General features: G+C 39.8%; 1 protein-coding gene across 2 annotated transcripts in view; it reads left to right on the top strand.

The window, feature by feature from the left end:
* The first annotated feature begins 2,237 nt into the window (after window positions 1–2,237).
* The window catches only part of LOC137413304 (scavenger receptor cysteine-rich domain-containing protein DMBT1-like), a 102,359-nt gene continuing 83,333 nt past the window's right edge, over window positions 2,238–21,263 (top strand). For both annotated transcript variants that reach the window (XM_078780035.1, XM_068098698.2), the window contains exons 1-3: window positions 2,238–2,546; window positions 17,126–17,173; window positions 18,797–19,108. In XM_078780035.1, coding sequence (XP_078636161.1) covers window positions 2,435–2,546; window positions 17,126–17,173; window positions 18,797–19,108 — 472 coding nt within the window. In that variant the 5' untranslated portion in view covers window positions 2,238–2,434. The remainder of the gene's footprint in view (window positions 2,547–17,125; window positions 17,174–18,796; window positions 19,109–21,263) is intronic.

Raw genomic sequence — 21,263 nt, 5'->3', positions numbered from 1 at the left:
GGAGTAACCTGGGAGAGATACCAAGGAATCAGAGACATCATGAAGGAGGAAGGTTTCTGTTAAGCAGATCACGTCTGGTTTGTCAGAAGCAACCTGTATGGAGAGATCAGTTAAGTTTGAGCGAAGGCCCCGGATGTTTGAGGTCCATACTGTTAAGGAAGAGGAAGGGGGAGCATCGGATACAGAACAGGGGGGGAGCGGTAGGGCAGGATGTGGAAGAGGAGGAAGAGGTAGGGAGAGCTGTTGCAGGTGTGTCAGAGATAACAGAATAGCTTGGAGAAAGGGAAGAATGGGGCGGACAAAAGGTTTGATGGTGTTTGGGTGAGGCGCAGTGAGGTGTTATTTGAGGAGGGGGAAGAGTGAGGCAGAAGGTTGAGGAAGATGAAGGTGAAAGTTGGAAGGGGGAAGAAGCGGGGAGGACGCTTTGAGGAGGAGGGGTGAGAGGGGAGTCTAGGAGGGGAGGAGTGAGGGAGAGTCTCGGAGGGGAGGGGTGTGGGGGGAGTTTAGGAGGGAAGGGGCAGGGGGGGAGATTTGAAAGGGATGGGTGTTTGGGAAGATTTGGGGGGGAGGGGCCATTGGGAAGATTTGACAGAGATGGGTGATGGGGAAGATTTGGAGGGGAGGGGTGAGATTGGATTTTGAAAAGTGTATGATTTATGGGAAACGAACATTTATTGCAAAATGAGTTTCTTGAGACATTCGAGTCAAAAATACGTTTGAGGACGCTGAAGGATGGGTGGAGTTCTGGAGAGTTTAGGGAATGAATGAAAGATGCACTGTAAGAGATGGAATTTTTTTTTTGAATGAATAGAATTGGTGAGCAAGTCGAAAGCATCCTTTTATAGAAGAAGTAGAAAAAAGTGTTATAGAATATGACATAATAATAAAGTTCTTCAGGGGACAGATGAAACATGTATTAACAACTTGATCACGTGATCTCGAACAACGTGGTCGAAGAACGAAAGAACAAATAACGAAGAACGAAAGAGCAAAAGAACGAAGAACGAAAGAACAAATAAGAATGTACAAGCGGATAAGAACAGGGAAAGAAAAAAAATTTTTGGTTTTTTTTTTGAGATTTTAAAACAAGGGAGTATGGGTAAAAAGACCGTGAAAAACAGAGACCGACAGTAGTTGCAGCGCGATTGAAGAACCGCTGAGACAAAAAACAAAAGCCTCAAGCCAAGGTCTGAGGACACGGTAGCCTACTACTACTAGCACTACACTAGGCCTCAGAATACACGATACGAAAAAAACCGACGATTCTGTACACAGGTATGAAAAACCAACACCGACAAACCTATTAAAGTCACCCCAATATGTACATACACCGAAAGAAAGATAAAGATATGCCAAAAACACAAATGTGAAAGATCACTTAGCTTCGAAAGCGTGAGCGCATGGAACAGCTTCGAAAAGACGTGACCTCGCCGTGATCTCGCGAGAGCACTCTCTCCAGGGTGGTATTTACATCACAGGGTGGTATTTACTTTTTTGGGTGAAGAGAAAAGGGATGCAGGGTAACATTTAATGCCTTGTGCCATGTTTCCTGTTTCCTTCTTCCATAGTTCCCTTGTATCATGTGCAGTGATTTCCATGTGCAGTGATTTCCATGTGCAGTGATTTCCATGTGCAGTGATTTCCATGTGCAGTGATTTCCATGTGCAGTGATTTCCATGTGCAGTGATTGAGGTGTCTGTGAGAGTTTTGATGAAACGTGAATTTGCTGTCAGTATTTATTCAATGTTACCCTGCATCCCTTTTCTCTTCACCCAAAAAAGTAAATACAACCCTGTGATGTCCCACTACTTGAGTCACTGTTCTCCACAATCAATCCTCTCCCCAGTAAAATGAACGAGATCATCTGCAAAGTTTTATTTCTGTGGCATTGAGAGAGTCCAGGTATGATTGGTCAAATTGGTTCTACCTGCGTCCACGTTCCTTTTGTATGCTAAGAAGGGAGCCCTAATAAAGAAAAAGGTAACCGGAAATCAATGGTAAATGTAGGGCACACTCCATGATGCAATATCTCCTTGCTATCACCAGGACCAAATTATTTTCCTTCAACAAATGGACTCTAAACACCTCAAAAGTGATTGTAATATTCCTGACCTATCCTGCCATGTATTTCAGGAAAGTTTTTAATGTTTGCTCTTTGATTGAATTTGACATAAAATTATTCGTTTCTTCGGGGACGATGTCAATGAGTTATTTTTTATCTTTTACTTTTTCAGCCATGTCTGTCCGTCTGGTCGGAGGAAGAGGTCGATGTGAGGGTCGTGTGGAGGTGTTCTACCGAGATTCATGGGGCACTGTTTGTGATGATGCATGGAGTGTAACAGATGCAAATGTCGTGTGTCGCCAACTTGGTTGTGGATCTGCCCGATCATCCCCATGCTGTGCAGCATTTGGACGAGGAAACGGCTCCATATTGATGGATAATGTGCAATGTACTGGATCAGAATCTTACCTTTCACATTGCCAACATCAGGGTTGGCACTCTCACAATTGTGGACATCATGAAGATGCTTCTGTTGTTTGCCAAGGTATGTGACTTTTGAGCAACAGTTTAATTTCAGCATATATAATTTAAGGTTTTCCCTCCAATGCCATATATTTTTGACAGAGTGCCATATCTATGATCGCACAAGCTTGTGGTTAAGCTCTGTAATTTAATTTATGATTTCTATATCTGTGGCCTGCTACTGAAACTGAATTTAGACCAAATTGCCTTCGACTGAGAATTGTTATCTCAGGAGATTCATTGCATCCTGTTGGAATTGATATTTAGACCAATTGGCCTTCTCCAGAAAATTGCCAACAATTTTTTTTTATTTCATCCTCTTGGAATTGATATTTAAACCCAATGGCCTTCAACTGAAAATTGAGATCTTTGGAGATTCATTTCATCTTCTTCGAAATTATGTTTTGACCAAATCGATTTCAACTTTGAATTGTTATCTTGGGGGATTCATTTCATCCTTTTGGAATTGAGATTTCGAAAAAATGGACTTCTACACAGAAATGTCATGTTCGCAGATTCATTTCACTTAATTTTTTTGGAATTGAAACTTAAAACAAATGACCTTTCACTGAAAATTGTTATCATCAGAGATTAATTTCATATTTTAATATATTTATCTATTAATTAACTTATTTTTAATTAATCTCATATTTTAATTAATTAATTTCATGTTATTTTTAGTCAGTTCAGTCTCTCTCTTGACTGCCACTGGTAACGTGTAACCCAGTGCTACCTGCCACATGGTCTGGTAGTCGGCAACTAAACTGACTACCTTCACCGGCTTGCCAGTGGTGAGGGTGACTGTGACACCCTGCAGGACTAAAAATAATTCCAGCTAAAGGACGGATGAGCTTCTTTCCGGAGCTAAAGGCCATCCAGTAAGGAGATGGTGTCTGCTAAAAACACGCATCCACTTTGGACCTGTTTTTTAGGTAGTAGGTGGTGTACAGCAACTGCTCAGGGTAGTACTACCATTCTAATTTAGGAGCGCTAAAGTAGTGCCTGGAACCATCTTACATATTTGAGAAATATGTCAGGATCTTTGGTCTTACTTTCTGTCTCACTCAAACTATAGCGACAGGGCTGGCTTTCATCCCTCCTTCTTGCAAACAAACATCGTACACTTTTCATCATACACTTTTCATCATACACTCTTCATCATACACTCTTCATCATGCACTGTTCATCATACACTTTTCATCATACACTCTTCATCATACACTTTTCATCATACACTTTTCATCATACACTTTTCATCATACACTTTTCATCATCCAGTTTTCATCATACACTTTTCATCATGCACTTTTCATCATACACTTTTCATCATACACTTTTCATCATACACTTTTCATCATGCACTTTTCATCATGCACTTTTCATCATACACTTTTCATCATACTCTTTTCATCATACACTTTTCATCATACACTTGTCATCATACAATTTTCATCATACACTTTTCATCATGCACTTTTCATCTTGCACTTTTCATCATACACTTTTCATCAAACTCTTTTCATCAAACTCTTTTCATCATACACTTTTCATCATACACTTTTCATCATACACTTTTCATCATACACTTTTCATCATACTCTTTGAATCTTGCACTTTTCATCATACACTTTTCATCATACACTTTTCATCATACACTTTTCATCATGCACTTTTCATCATACTCTTTTCATCTTGCACTTTTCATCATACACTTTTCATCAAACTCTTTTCATCATGCACTTTTCATCATACACTTTTCATCATACACTTTTCATCATACACTTTTCATCATACTCTTTGAATCTTGCACTTTTCATCATACACTTTTCATCATGCACTTTTCATCATACACTTTTCATCATGCACTTTTCATCATGCACTTTTCATCATACACTTTTCATCATACACTTTTCATCATACACTTTTCATCATACACTTTTCATCATACACTTTTCATCATACACTTTTCATCATACACTTTTCATCATACACTTTTCATCATGCACTTTTCATCATGCACTTTTCATCATACACTTTTCATCATACACTTTTCATCATACACTTTTCATCATACACTTTTCATCATACACTTTTCATCATGCACTTTTCATCAAACACTTTTCATCATGCACTTTTCATCATGCACGATTCATCATGCACTTTTCATCAGACACTTTTCATCATACACTTTTCATCATGCACTTTTCATCACACACTTTTCATCATATACTTTTCATCATGCACTTTTCATCATACACTTTTCGTCATACACATTTCATCGTACACTTTTCATCATACACTTTTCATCATACACTTTTCATCATGCCCTTTTCATCATACACTTTTCATCATGCACTTTTCATCATGCACGATTCATCATGCACTTTTCATCATACACTTTTCATCATACACTTTTCATCATGCACTTTTCATCACACACTTTTCATCATACACTTTTCATCATGCACTTTTCATCATACACTTTTCGTCATACACTTTTCATCATACACTTTTCATCATACACTTTTCATCATACACTTTTCATCATACACTTTTCATCATACACTTTTCATCATACACTTTTCATCATACACTTTTCATCATACAATTTTCATCATACACTTTTCATCATACACTTTTCATCATGCACTTTTCATCATACACTTTTCGTCATACACTTTTCATCATACACTTTTCATCATACACTTTTCATCATACACTTTTCATCATACTCTTTTCATCATACACTTTTCATCATACACTTTTCATCATACAATTTTCATCATACACTTTTCATCATACACTTTTCATCATACACTTTTCATCATGCACTTTTCATCATGCACTTTTCATCATGCACTTTTCATCATACACTTTTCATCATACACTTTTCATCATACACTTTTCATCATACACTTTTCATCATACACTTTTCATCATACACTTTTCATCATACACTTTTCATCATACACTTTTCATCATGCACTTTTCATCATACACTTTTCATCATACACTTTTCATCATACACTTTTCATCATACACTTTTCATCATGCACTTTTCATCAAACACTTTTCATCATGCACTTTTCATCATGCACGATTCATCATGCACTTTTCATCAGACACTTTTCATCATACACTTTTCATCACACACTTTTCATCATACACTTTTCATCATGCACTTTTCATCATACACTTTTCGTCATACACATTTCATCGTACACTTTTCATCATACACTTTTCATCATACACTTTTCATCATACACTTTTCATCATACACTTTTCATCATACACTTTTCATCATGCACTTTTCATCATACACTTTTCATCATACACTTTTCATCATACACTTTTCATCATGCACTTTTCATCATGCACTTTTCATCATACACTTTTCGTCATACACTTTTCATCATACACTTTTCATCATACACTTTTCATCATACACTTTTCATCATACACTTTTCATCATACACTTTTCATCATACACTTTTCATCATACACTTTTCATCATACACTTTTCATCATACAATTTTCATCATACACTTTTCATCATACACTTTTCATCATGCACTTTTCATCATACACTTTTCGTCATACACTTTTCATCATACACTTTTCATCATACACTTTTCATCATACACTTTTCATCATACTCTTTTCATCATACACTTTTCATCATACACTTTTCATCATACAATTTTCATCATACACTTTTCATCATACACTTTTCATCATACACTTTTCATCATGCACTTTTCATCATGCACTTTTCATCATGCACTTTTCATCATACACTTTTCATCATACACTTTTCATCATACACTTTTCATCATACACTTTTCATCATACACTTTTCATCATACACTTTTCATCATACACTTTTCATCATACACTTTTCATCATGCACTTTTCATCATACACTTTTCATCATACACTTTTCATCATACACTTTTCATCATGCACTTTTCATCAAACACTTTTCATCATGCACTTTTCATCATGCACGATTCATCATGCACTTTTCATCAGACACTTTTCATCATACACTTTTCATCACGCACTTTTCATCATACACTTTTCATCATGCACTTTTCATCATACACTTTTCGTCATACACATTTCATCGTACACTTTTCATCATACACTTTTCATCATACACTTTTCATCATACACTTTTCATCATACACTTTTCATCATATACTTTTCATCATGCACTTTTCATCATACACTTTTCATCATACACTTTTCATCATACACTTTTCATCATGCACTTTTCATCATGCACTTTTCATCATACACTTTTCATCATACTCTTTTCATCATACACTTTTCATCATACACTTGTCATCATACAATTTTCATGATACACTTTTCATCATGCACTTTTCATCTTGCACTTTTCATCATACACTTTTCATCAAACTCTTTTCATCAAACTCTTTTCATCATACACTTTTCATCATACACTTTTCATCATACACTTTTCATCATACACTTTTCATCATACTCTTTGAATCTTGCACTTTTCATCATACACTTTTCATCAAACTCTTTTCATCATGCACTTTTCATCATACACTTTTCATCATACACTTTTCATCATACACTTTTCATCATACTCTTTGAATCTTGCACTTTTCATCATACACTTTTCATCATGCACTTTTCATCATACACTTTTCATCATGCACTTTTCATCATGCACTTTTCATCATACACTTTTCATCATACACTTTTCATCATACACTTTTCATCATACACTTTTCATCATACACTTTTCATCATACACTTTTCATCATACACTTTTCATCATACACTTTTCATCATGCACTTTTCATCATGCACTTTTCATCATACACTTTTCATCATACACTTTTCATCATACACTTTTCATCATACACTTTTCATCATACACTTTTCATCATGCACTTTTCATCAAACACTTTTCATCATGAACTTTTCATCATGCACGATTCATCATGCACTTTTCATCAGACACTTTTCATCATACACTTTTCATCATGCACTTTTCATCACACACTTTTCATCATATACTTTTCATCATGCACTTTTCATCATACACTTTTCGTCATACACATTTCATCGTACACTTTTCATCATACACTTTTCATCATACACTTTTCATCATGCCCTTTTCATCATACACTTTTCATCATGCACTTTTCATCATGCACGATTCATCATGCACTTTTCATCATACACTTTTCATCATACACTTTTCATCATGCACTTTTCATCACACACTTTTCATCATACACTTTTCATCATGCACTTTTCATCATACACTTTTCGTCATACACTTTTCATCATACACTTTTCATCATACACTTTTCATCATACACTTTTCATCATACACTTTTCATCATACACTTTTCATCATACACTTTTCATCATACACTTTTCATCATACACTTTTCATCATACAATTTTCATCATACACTTTTCATCATACACTTTTCATCATGCACTTTTCATCATACACTTTTCGTCATACACTTTTCATCATACACTTTTCATCATACACTTTTCATCATACACTTTTCATCATACTCTTTTCATCATACACTTTTCATCATACACTTTTCATCATACAATTTTCATCATACACTTTTCATCATACACTTTTCATCATACACTTTTCATCATGCACTTTTCATCATGCACTTTTCATCATGCACTTTTCATCATACACTTTTCATCATACACTTTTCATCATACACTTTTCATCATACACTTTTCATCATACACTTTTCATCATACACTTTTCATCATACACTTTTCATCATACACTTTTCATCATGCACTTTTCATCATACACTTTTCATCATACACTTTTCATCATACACTTTTCATCATGCACTTTTCATCAAACACTTTTCATCATGCACTTTTCATCATGCACGATTCATCATGCACTTTTCATCAGACACTTTTCATCATACACTTTTCATCACACACTTTTCATCATACACTTTTCATCATGCACTTTTCATCATACACTTTTCGTCATACACATTTCATCGTACACTTTTCATCATACACTTTTCATCATACACTTTTCATCATGCCCTTTTCATCATACACTTTTCATCATGCACTTTTCATCATGCACGATTCATCATGCACTTTTCATCATACACTTTTCATCATACACTTTTCATCATGCACTTTTCATCACACACTTTTCATCATACACTTTTCATCATGCACTTTTCATCATACACTTTTCGTCATACACTTTTCATCATACACTTTTCATCATACACTTTTCATCATACACTTTTCATCATACACTTTTCATCATACACTTGTTACGTGGTCCCCTCGGTGACTACCTGGTCTCGGTGACCCCCGGACCGTGAGAGGACCTTCGCCAGAAAGTAGTATTATATATGCGCTTTCGCAACGCAATCCCTATGAATTCCACCCAAGAGAAACTGATGTTCAATGATATATTTCCAGGGTAAAGATATCATACAATTTCCAGGATACAATCACGGATATTTTCCCCGAGCAATCAACAACAAACAACCATCAACAATTCACACTCAACAATCCATCAATTCCCTATATGATTAAGATGGCCATCTTATATATGTGTGTCGCCTTCTGTACTCACGACCCCCTTTTGGTCTCTGCCCCTCACAATGTCTCTGGGCCCCTCCTGACCAAGATGCTGGTCGGCGTCGCCGCACTCGGGCGGTTGAACGAACCCCGGGTGGACGTGTTTCCACCGGGCAGGTATCGTACCAGGCACCGCTGCTGCAGCCCCTCGTGGCCACGCGAAGCGGGTACGGTAAAGCAAGCCAAAAGCCCCACGCCACTTGCAAGGCGTGTTAGGCCCCAACGTGCGACCCGTACGCGTCTGTTTAGACGGTGCCACGAACGGTGCCAGACGCGGGGTCGATGCACGGCCCCACGTCAACTTGACGTCTCCACCGGGTAGGTACACGTCACGGTAACTCCTCTCGCCAGACGGGCTTCGGAACGCCGCTTTTCCACGCGGCGCAAGGTCGATCCCACCTTTCGTCGGAGCGGGGCGAGGAAGAATAATACTCGTCGCTTTTCTTCCTCGTGTCTTTTTCCTCTTCCGTTTCCGGTCACTTCCGTTTCCGGACACTTTTTCAGAAGGGCTCCTGACCCTCCAACCACAACAACCCTTAATCTACTACACAGGATAAGCAAAGACCTGAATGGTAATTCACATACATTCACATAAATATGTAACACTCCCCCACTTCAAGAAAGAAAGTTTGAACCCCGCGAAAACTTTCTTTGCCGGCCAATTTGGAGAAACAAACCAGATAACTCAACCCCCCCACATTATCAGTTCCCCCCGGGCACAGTTATCACTTAAAAATAAAACAACCAAAATTTCACCACAACCCCTCCAGATTACTCACTCTGGACTAAGCACCAGCAACGACATTGTCCCTGCCAAATCAAACTCCATCTCATGACCCTCTGACTTTGACCGTCAGTTTCTTGTGAATGAAGGTTAAGGGGTTGATCAAAGATCCAAAGTTAAGCCACTCGATAGCACTTTTTCCGGGATGCCAAGCCGAGTATTCACTACATGGATGCCTTTTGGGAACGTGGAGTTCACGGTTAGTCCGTGCAGGAAAGTTCTCTACATGGGCGCCTTGAGGAACGTGGAGTTCACGGTTAGTCCGTGCATGAATGTTCACTACATGGACGCCTTTAGGAACGGCGTTCACGGTTAATCCGTGTAGGAATCTTGGCTCGGCGGCTCCGCCGCATTCAGTGCTTCAACTTCTCAGAACTTCCCTAATAATTAGGGTGGGACCACTTGTCCCTGTAGTCCCATGAATAGCGGTCTCCTTCTCGGCCACTACTTTGCCAATCCTTCCTTCGGGAGCGGCCGTAACTCAGGGAGCCTCCATAATAATATTGATTGCGGCCACCACCAAAACTACCGCCCAGTTGTCCTCTCCTGTAGACCTCTCGACGCCTACGAAATGCCTTCCCTACTGTTATGGTCCGACCCTCCAAATCCTTGCCATTCCAATTCTTCTCTGCCTCTCTGGCGTCTTTTGTGCTGGCAAACGTGACAAAGCCGAACCCTCTTGACTGTTGCGTTTCCCAGTCTCTTACCAACCGCACTTCCACCAGCGGCCCATATCTGTTGAAGACAGAGGTCAGAACTTCTTCCTCTGTTTTGAAGTTCAGTCCCCCTACAAATAACTTGGCACTTTTGTCGCCATCCCGAGCTGGGGTGGTGTTATTTTCCCTGCTGGGCTCTTTACCAACCCTCAGGTTACCATAAACTTGACCCCCGGCCAAATCATTCCCGATAACCACAGATACACCCTCTACAGGAAGCGTGGCTTGTAAACCGACGGTGACCGGTCCTGACACCAAATCGGACTCCAAATGGATGACATGAAGGGGAGCACTAACACCGCCCCCGATCCCCTGTAAACGAACACTATCCCCCGTTGCCGTCTCCTCGGACCATGGCAAAATGCCTTCAAGCATTAAAGATTGATGTGCCCCTGTGTCCCTCAATATCCTAACCGGTTTCCGGTTAGTCGAGGCTCCATCCCGTGACACAAACCCCTCTGAAATAAATGGTTGGTAACCCTTTTGATGGCGATTTCTCACAATGGCCATTGCATTTGGAGTCGTAATAGTCGGACTCCGCTCTGGGTCTTCCCTTTTCATGCGGTAACAACTGGACATCAAGTGTCCAGGTTTCTTGCAAAAAGCGCAAGTAGGCCCGGAGGAAAAACTCGTGGTCTGCCTCGGGCCCCCCGAACTATAAGTTTGTCTTGGGCCCGCATCCCTTTGATTTCGAACAGGTGGGGTATCATAGTTGTCCCCATAATCATCTCGAGGCCGCCGCCATGTAAGGTCGTTCTCCGCACCGGGTGTTCCATAACTCCCCTGCTGAAGTCTAGGCGAGTAGTTAGGTTTGTGGACCCCTATTCGGTGGGTTAAGGCATAATCATCTGCCATGGTGGCTGCGTCCCACAACTTTGGTACTTTCTTTTCCTGCAGGTACACTTTTATGTCCTCGTGGACACACTGCTGGAATTCCTCCACCAGGATCAAGTCACGCAATGTTTTGAAGTCTTTCCCGACTCCTTTTGACTCACACCACCGATCAAACATGTTTTCTTTCACTCTGGCAAACTCCACATGGGTCTCACTCTCCCTCTTCCTGGCATTCCTGAATTTTTGCCTGTAAGCTTCCGGAACCAACTCATAGGCTTTGAGGATGTGCTTCTTCAGTACCTCATAATCTGCACATTGGTCCATTGGTAGCGCCGAATAAATTTTCTGAGCTTTCCCCACCAGCACACTTTGCACGAGTATGGTCCAGGCCTCCTCCGGCCAGTTTAATTGTCGAGCCACTTTCTCAAAGTGTGGAAAAAATTTCGCGACTTCCTTTTCACTGAACGGTGGAACCAGCCTCACATGTCTGCCCACATCCCAGGTTTTCTGGTTAGGTGTCGACCCCGTCAGCAAGGGTGGTGCCTCTCCCCGTTCTCTCATTAACTCCAGCTCCTTGAATTTGATTTCTTGCTGAAGCTCCATGTCACGTTCCTTTAATTCCCTTTCTGCTTTTCTCTCCTCTGCTTCGAGTTCCCTTGCAGCTCTCCTCTCCTCTGCTTGTTTCTCTTCTCTCCTCTCTTCTACTTTCCTTTCTTCTTCTTTTAACCTTTCCTGGAGTTCTCGTTCCACTCTCCTTTCCTCTGCTTGTTTCTCTTCTCTCCTCTCTTCTGCTTTCCTTTCTTCTTCTGCTCTTTCCTTTTCTGCTTTCCTTTCCTCTTCTTTTCTTTCCTTTTCTGCTTTCCTTTCTTCTTCTGCTCTTTCCTTTTCTGCTTTCCTTTCTTCTTCTGCTCTTTCCTTTTCTGCTTTCCTTTCTTCTTCTGCTCTTTCCTTTTCTGCTTTCCTTTCTTCTTCTGCTCTTTCCTTTTCTGCTTTCCTTTCTTCTTCTGCTCTTTCCTTTTCTGCTTTCCTTTCTTCTTCTTTAATCCGTTCCTGGCTCCGTAATTGCAACTCCAGTTTCCGGAGCTCAACATCTTCTGGTTCTTCGGGTAGCCACTCCCAGGCTAACTCGTCCCATGTTCCTAATCCCACCATAGATTGTATCACCGTGGCCTGCAACTCTGCCTTCCTCACATTAGTTCGGACCTCCAAGTTAAAATGTTTGGCCAATTTCAAGAGGTCCGACTTTAGTAACGCTCGGAACTGTGCCTCACTCGGTGTTACCGCAAAGTTCTGTGCCACAAACGCCATGGTGACTATCGTTAACACCTGTTAACCTTCACCCAAGACTTTACCCCAATTTCCCCAAAAATTTACCAATTAATACTTAATTAATAAATTTTAATTAATAAAAATATTATTTTATTATTTTATACAAATACACTTTTAGATCCCGGACGTAGACCCAATTGCGAATCCGCAAATCGTAATTTGGACGAGCCCCCAATTCTGTTACGTGGTCCCCTCGGTGACTACCTGGTCTCGGTGACCCCCGGACCGTGAGAGGACCTTCGCCAGAAAGTAGTATTATATATGCGCTTTCGCAACGCAATCCCTATGAATTCCACCCAAGAGAAACTGATGTTCAATGATATATTTCCAGGGTAAAGATATCATACAATTTCCAGGACACAATCACGGATATTTTCCCCGAGCAATCAACAACAAACAACCATCAACAATTCACACTCAACAATCCATCAATTCCTTATATGATTAAGATGGCCATCTTATATATGTGTGTCCCCTTCTGTACTCACGACCCCCTTTTGGTCTCTGCCCCTCACAATGTCTCTGGGCCCCTCCTGACCAAGATGCTGGTCGGCGTCGCCGCACTCGGGCGGTTGAACGAACCCCGGGTGGACGTGTTTCCACCGGGCAGGTATCGTACCAGGCACCGCGGCTGCAGCCCCTCGTGGCCACGCGAAGCGGGTACGGTAAAGCAAGCCAAAAGCCCCACGCCGCTTGCAAGGCGTGTTAGGCCCCAACGTGCGACCCGTCCGCGTCTGTTTAGACGGTGCCACGAACGGTGCCAGACGCGGGGTCGATGCACGGCCCCACGTCAACTTGAGGTCTCCACTGGGTAGGTACACGTCCCGGTAACTCCTCTCGCCAGACGGGCTTCGGAACGCCGCTTTTCCACGCGGCGCAAGGTCGATCCCACCTTTCGTCGGAGCGGGGCGAGGAAGAATAATACTCGTCGCTTTTCTTCCTCGTGTCTTTTTCCTCTTCCGTTTCCGGTCACTTCCGTTTCCGGACACTTTTTCAGAAGGGCTCCTGACCCTCCAACCACAACAACCCTTAATCTACTACACAGGATAAGCAAAGACCTGAATGGTAATTCACATACATTCACATAAATATGTAACACACTTTTCATCATGCCCTTTTCATCATACACTTTTCATCTTACACTTTTCATCATGCATTTTTCATCATACACTTTTCATCATGCACTTTTCATCTTGCACTTTTCATCTTGCACTGTTCATCATACACTTTTCATCATACACTTTTCATCATACACTTTTCATCATACACTTTTCATCATACACTTTTCATCATACACTTTTCATCATACACTTTTCATCATGCACTTTTCATCATACACTTTTCATCATGCACTTTTCATCATGCACTTTTCATCATACACTTTTCATCATGCACTTTTGATCATACACTTTTCATCATACACTTTTCATCTTACACTTTTCATCATGCACTTTTCATCATACACTTTTCATCAAACTCTTTTCATCATGCACTTTTCATCATACACTTTTCATCATACACTTTTCATCATGCACTTTTCATCAAACACTTTTCATCATACACTTTTCATCAAACACTTTTCATCTTGCACTTTTCATCATACACTTTTCATCATACACTTTTCATCATCCACTTTTCATCATACACTTTTCATCACACACTTTTCATCATGCACTTTTCATCATGCACTTTTCATCATGCACTTTTCATCATGCACTTTTCATCATACACTTTTCATCATCCACTTTTCATCATGCACTTTTCATCATGCACTTTTCATCATACACTTTTCATCACACACTTTTCATCATCCACTTTTCATCATGCACTTTTCATCACACACTTTTCATCATGCACTTTTCATCATACACTTTTCATCATACACATTTCATCATGCACTTTTCATCATACACTTTTCATCATACACATTTCATCATGCACTTTTCATCATACACTTTTCATCATGCACTTTTCATCATACACTTTTCATCATGCACTTTTCACCATACACTTTTCATCATACACTTTTCATCAAACTCTTTTCATCATACACTTTTCATCATGCACTTTTCATCATACACTTTTCATCATGCACTTTTCACCATACACTTTTCATCATACACTTTTCATCATACACTTTTCATCATACACTTTTCATCAAACACTTTTCATCAAACACTTTTCATCAAATTCTTTTCATCATACACTTTTCATCATGTACACTTTTCATCATGCTCTTTTCAGCATGCTCTTTTCAGCATGCACTTTTCATCATACACTTTTCATCAAACACTTTTCATCATACACTTTTCATCATACACTTTTCATCAAACACTTTTCATCAAACACTTTTCATCATACACTTTTCATCATACACTTTTCATCATGCTCTTTACTTCCTCATTTTCACTCCTCACCTTTACTTTCTTTCTTTTATTTATCTTTCCTCATATTTATCAATGCAGTTATTAGTCCCCTACCGGTGTAAACCGGAGGGGACTATAGGTTTGCACGCCGTCCCTCCGTCCGTCAGTCCGTCAGTCCGTCAGTCCGTCAGTCCGTCACGCAAAGAACAGTTTTCCGGACTTTTTTTCTAAACGCTTAAAGTTAATGATTTCAAACTTGGCACATCGTTTCCTCATGATAGGTTACAGATAAAGTTCGAACTTCACGACGTTTCGATCATTTTTGACAAAGTTATGGCACTTTGAACTTTGGTAATTCTGATAATTCTGATGATCCTTAACTCAGTGCCATTTTAAGTTTTAATTTCCTTTAAAAAAGATTTTCTCTGCAATAATAGGACCGATTGAGATCAAATTTTCACCATAGGTGCGACTCGGTCTGCAGAATATTTGAATGGTAATTATGACGTCACAGGTCACGTGGTTCTGGCGCCATATTGTTTTTCGTGAAAACACGAAAAACCCTTTTTCTCTGCAACGGCTGAACAGATCGAGGCCAAACTTTGCAGGCAAAATCGCATACCCATGACGAACAACAAAGTCAGCGAGCATGACGTCATGCGTCACATGGTTTCAGAGTTATGACGTTTTTAATCATGAACCTTTAAAACCGAGCCCCTCCCTCATTTTTGATCCAATCGAGGGAAAACTTCACAGATCTGTTCCGCATGTTAGTCTACTAAAATGTCCTTTTGGAATTTGCGATAGCTCACGTGGTTTGGCAGATATCGATAATTAAACGAAAATATTTTTTAAAATGGATATCTCTTGAATCGCTTCATTAATCGACGTGAAACTTCATACTATAGTAGAAGTCATGAAGAGTAACAAGTGTACAAAATTTCAAGATGAATGGATGTACAGTCTGGAAGCTAGAAGTTGTTATTGCGTGAAAGAGTAGAGGAGTCAAGTGTGCGGATTTATTATTTATCACATGTACAGACTGAAAGCATCGTTGGACACGACCTGTCGCGGTCATTTTAACCTCAAATAAAATTCTAATTTAAGATTTGTCAATAGCTGAGGTATATTAACAAACGAATAAAACAGATTTGGTCAAATACTGACTTTTTAAAACTCGATCGCATTTGACAGAGATGTGACAAGCTGAGGAAGAAGAAACCTCGCATTGGCTTCTCCAATGTGCCATAAAAAAATGGATATCTCTTGAATCGCTAGTACCGCACACCGTGAGTTGGTAATAATTTATATAATTCACACAGTGCAATATGTGCAGGCCGCTCCAAGGAGCGACCTTGCGGGCTTATCAACGAGGCGAGGCGTGACACACGTGTCTCAGCATACCTCAGATCAAGTTTGAAAACCAGCATCAACCGTGCATAAATTTGCATATTCGATCATTTTTGACAAAGTTATGGCACTTTGAACTTTGGTAGGGGACATGTATTGCAGCGCAATACTCAGAATGCTTGTTGTATTTAAGGCCTGGCCTCGATGAAGACTATGCAGTCCGTGACTGAAGCCTTCAACATTAAAAAAAAATGAATATTTTGTTGGCATTGATATTGAGACCAAATCGCTTCTCCTGAAAATTGTTACCCAATAATTACAGTTCAAAAATCTCTGGAAAAAGTAATTAGTCGTTCTACATTGAAAGCTCAACATATTGAAAAGATACTCGTGCTCCATCTCAAATTGTGAGAACAACAGTGAAATAACCGCCACACAAATGCTTGCATATCAAACGAGTTGCCTGTGTTTAAATATTGGATGAGCTTTCTTTGAAAAATAATGAAACATCATTAATAACTTTGTTGATCATAATTAATTGTTATTTTGTTTGTTTGCCTGTTTGAAAATACAGCTGTTGCATCGTACACCACAACAAGACCAACGACAACAATGCCTGCAGGTAGGAATCTTGTATTTATTCAAGTCTACATGTGACTGAAATAAGTTTCTAACCGACATTAGTTCAACGGTAGCTGTTCACTGTTGGTAATGCATTTGGAACTGCTGAAAATACCGGTTTTGTTTGCAGAAAAAGGGAGTAGAAGGAGAAACAATAGATAGATTTAAACTGGAATTTGATGAACTTGGAGATGTGTCGGGCTAGAACATAGCTTAAATATGGATCTTCTTCTCCTCTTCTACCCTTTATAAGGTGTGAGGTGCAATGGGACCAAGGTCTTGCTCTGCCTCGACCACGATACTCCTCCACGACCCTCTGACCTCTGCCAACTCTCTCCATTCTCTAACCATGACCACATTACTGATATCCCTCTTCACAAAATCCTCCCATCTGAACCATGGTCCACCTCTTTTCCTCCAACCTTGCTCCTTCAACCTATCCCCTCTCCTTGGTATTCTCTCTTCCCCCATCGGCACCAGGTTTCCAGCCCATCTCAGCCGGCATTTCCACAATCTCCCCGTCTAGCTCATCCCCACATCAATCTCCTCCCTCTGTTCATCCATCCTCCTTCTGTCCACCCTCTCCACTCCCGCAATCCTCCTCATGTAGTTCTCGCAAAGCTGCAGCCTTTGTTCTTGTCTCTCTGTCACATGCTGTTGTCTTCCTGATATTCATTTATTTTCTCTGCTGCTTTCTCCACATCACCTCAGCGTTCTCCACACTCATCTTCAGCCCATATTTCTCAAATGCATTCTTCCACTCCCCCAATACTTCCTGCATCTCCCACCCATTCTCCCCCGCAACAGCCAGATCGTCCACGTGCAACACCCTCCCCAAACTACCCCTCATGTTCACCTTCCTGCTCACCAGCTCCATCACCATGATAATCATGAGTGGGATGAGAGCGCTTCCCTGCCTCAAACCGATGTGCACGCTGAACTCCTCAGCCATCCTCGGACCAAACAAAACTCTTCTCTTGTATTCCCTTGTGCCATGTTTCCCATTTCCTTCTTCCATAGTTCCCTTGTATCATGTGCAGTGATTTCCATGTGCAGTGATTTCCATGTGCAGTGATTGTGGTGTCTGTGAGAGAGTTTTGATGAAACGTGAATTTGCTGTCAGTATTTATTCAATGTTACCCTGCATCCCTTTTCTCTTCACCCAAAAAAGTAAATACAACCCTATGATGTCCCACTACTTGAGTCACTGTTCTCCACAATCAATCCTCTCCCCAGTAAAATGAACGAGATCATCTGCAAAGTTTTATTTCTGTGGCATTGAGAGAGTCCAGGTATGATTGGTCAAATTGATTCTACCTGCGTCCACGTTCCTTTTGTATGCTAAGAAGGGAGCCCTAATAAAGAAAAAGGTAACCGGAAATCAATGGTAAATGTAGGGCACATTCCATGATGCAATATCTCCTTGCTATCACCAGGACCAAATTATTTTCCTTCAACAAATGGACTCTAAACACCTCAAAAGTGATTGTAATATTCCTGACCTATCCTGTCATGTATTTCCGGAAAGTTTTTTATGTTTCCTCTTTGATTGAATTTCACATAAAATTATTCGTTTCTTCGGAGACGATGTCAATGAGTTATTTTTTATCTTTTACTTTTTCAGCCATGTCTGTCCGTCTGGTCGGAGGAAGAGGTCGATGTGAGGGTCGTGTGGAGGTGTTCTACCGAGGTTCATGGGGCACTGTTTGTGATGATGCATGGAGTGTAACAGATGCAAATGTCGTGTGTCGCCAACTTGGTTGTGGATCTGCCCGATCATCCCCATGCTGTGCAGCATTTGGACGAGGAAACGGCTCCATATTGATGGATAATGTGCAATGTACTGGATCAGAATCTTACCTTTCACATTGCCAACATCAGGGTTGGCACTCTCACAATTGTGGACATCATGAAGATGCTTCTGTTGTTTGCCAAGGTATGTAACTTTTGAGCAACAGTATAATTTCAGTATATATAATTTAAGGTTTTCCCTCCAATGCCATATATTTTTGACAGAGTGCCATATCTATGATCGCACAATCTTGTGGTTAAGCTCTGTAATTTTATTTATGATTTCTATATCTGTGGCCTGCTACTGAAACTCAATTTAGACCAAATGGCCTTCGACTGAGAATTGTTATCTCAGGAGATTCATTGCATCCTGTTGAAATTGATATTTAGACCAGTTGGGCTTCTCCAGAAAATTGCCACCAAAAGAAATTTATTTCATCCTCTTGGAATTGATATTTAAACCCAATGGCCTCCAACTGAAAATTGAGATCTTTGGAGATTCATTTCATTCTCTTGGAATTGATATTTAAACCCAATGGCCTCCAACTGAAAATTGAGGTCTTTGGAGATTCATTTCATCCTCTTGGAATTGATATTTAAACCCAATGGCCTTCAACTGAAAATTGAGATCTTTGGAGATTCATTTCTTCTTCTTCGAATCGATGTTTTGACCAAATCGACTTCTACTTTGAATTATCTTGGGGGATTCATTTCATTCTCTTGGAATTGAGATTTCGAAAAAATGGACTTCTACACAGAAATGTCATGTTAGGAGATTAATTTCACTTAATTTTTGGGGAATTGAAACTTAAAACAAATGACCTTTCACTGAAAATTGTTATCATCAGAGATTAATTTTATATTTTAATATATTTATCTATTAATTAACTTATTTTTAATTAATCTCATATTTTAATTTATTGATTTCATGTTATTTTTAGTCAGTTCAGTCTCTCTCCTGACTGCCACAGGTAACGTGTAACCCAGTGCTACCTGCCACATGTTCTGGTAGTCGGCACCTAAACTGACTACCTTCAATGGCTTGCCAGTGGTGAGGGTGACTGTGACACCCTGCAGGACTAAAAATAATTCCTGTTAAAGGACGGATGAGCTTCTTTCCGGAGCTAAAGGCCATCCAGTAAGGAGATGGTGTCTGCTAAAAACACCCATCCACTTTGGACCTGTTTTTTAGGTAGTAGGTGGTGTACAGCAACTGCTCAGGGTAGTACTACCATTCTGACTTAGGAGCGCTAAAGTCGTGCCCGGAACCATCTTACAGATTTGAGAAATATGTCAGGATCTTTGGTCTAACTTTCTGTCTCACTCAAACTATAGCTACAGGGCTGGCTTTCATCCCTCCTTCTTGCAAACAAACATCGTACACTTTTCATCATACACTCTTCATCATACACTTTTCATCATCCACTTTTCATCATACACACTTCCTCATACAGTATTCATCATCCACTTTTCATCATACACTTTTCATCATACACTCTTCAAGTCTTCATCATACACTTTTCATCATACACTTTTCATCATACACTCTTCATCATACAGTTTTCATCATACACATTTCATCATACACTTTTCATCATACACTTTTCATCATACACTTTTCATCAAACAGTTTTCATCATACACTTTTCATCATACACTTTTCATCATACACTTTTCATCATGCACTTTTCATCATGCACTTTTCATCATGCACTTTTCATCATACACTTTTCATCATACACTTTTCATCATGCACTTTTCATCATGCACTTTTCATCGTGCACTTTTCATCATGCACTTTTCATCATGCACTTTTCATCATGCACTTTTCATCATGCACTTTTCATCGTGCACTTTTCATCATGCACTTTTCATCATGCACTTTTCATCATGCACTTTTCATCATGCACTTTTCATCATGCACTTTTCATCATGCACTTTTCATCATGCACTTTTCATCAAACACTTTTCATCATACACTTTTCATCATGCACTTTTCATCGTGCACTTTTCATCATGCACTTTTCATCATGCACTTTTCATCATGCACTTTTCATCATACACTTTTCATCATACACTTTTCATCATACACTTTTCATCATGCACTTTTCATCATGCACTTTTCATCGTGCACCTTTCATCATGCACTTTTCATCATGCACTTTTCATCATGCACTTTTCATCATGCACTTTTCATCGTACACTTTTCATCATGCACTTTTCATCATGCACTTTTCATCATGCACTTTTCATCATGCACTTTTCATCATGCACTTTTCATCATGCACTTTTCATCATGC

This window comes from Myxine glutinosa, chromosome 6 (assembly GCF_964187855.1).
Source record: "Myxine glutinosa chromosome 6, kmMyxGlut1.1, whole genome shotgun sequence".
Taxonomy (NCBI): domain Eukaryota; kingdom Metazoa; phylum Chordata; class Myxini; order Myxiniformes; family Myxinidae; genus Myxine; species Myxine glutinosa.
This window is presented reverse-complemented; position numbering and strand designations above follow the sequence as displayed.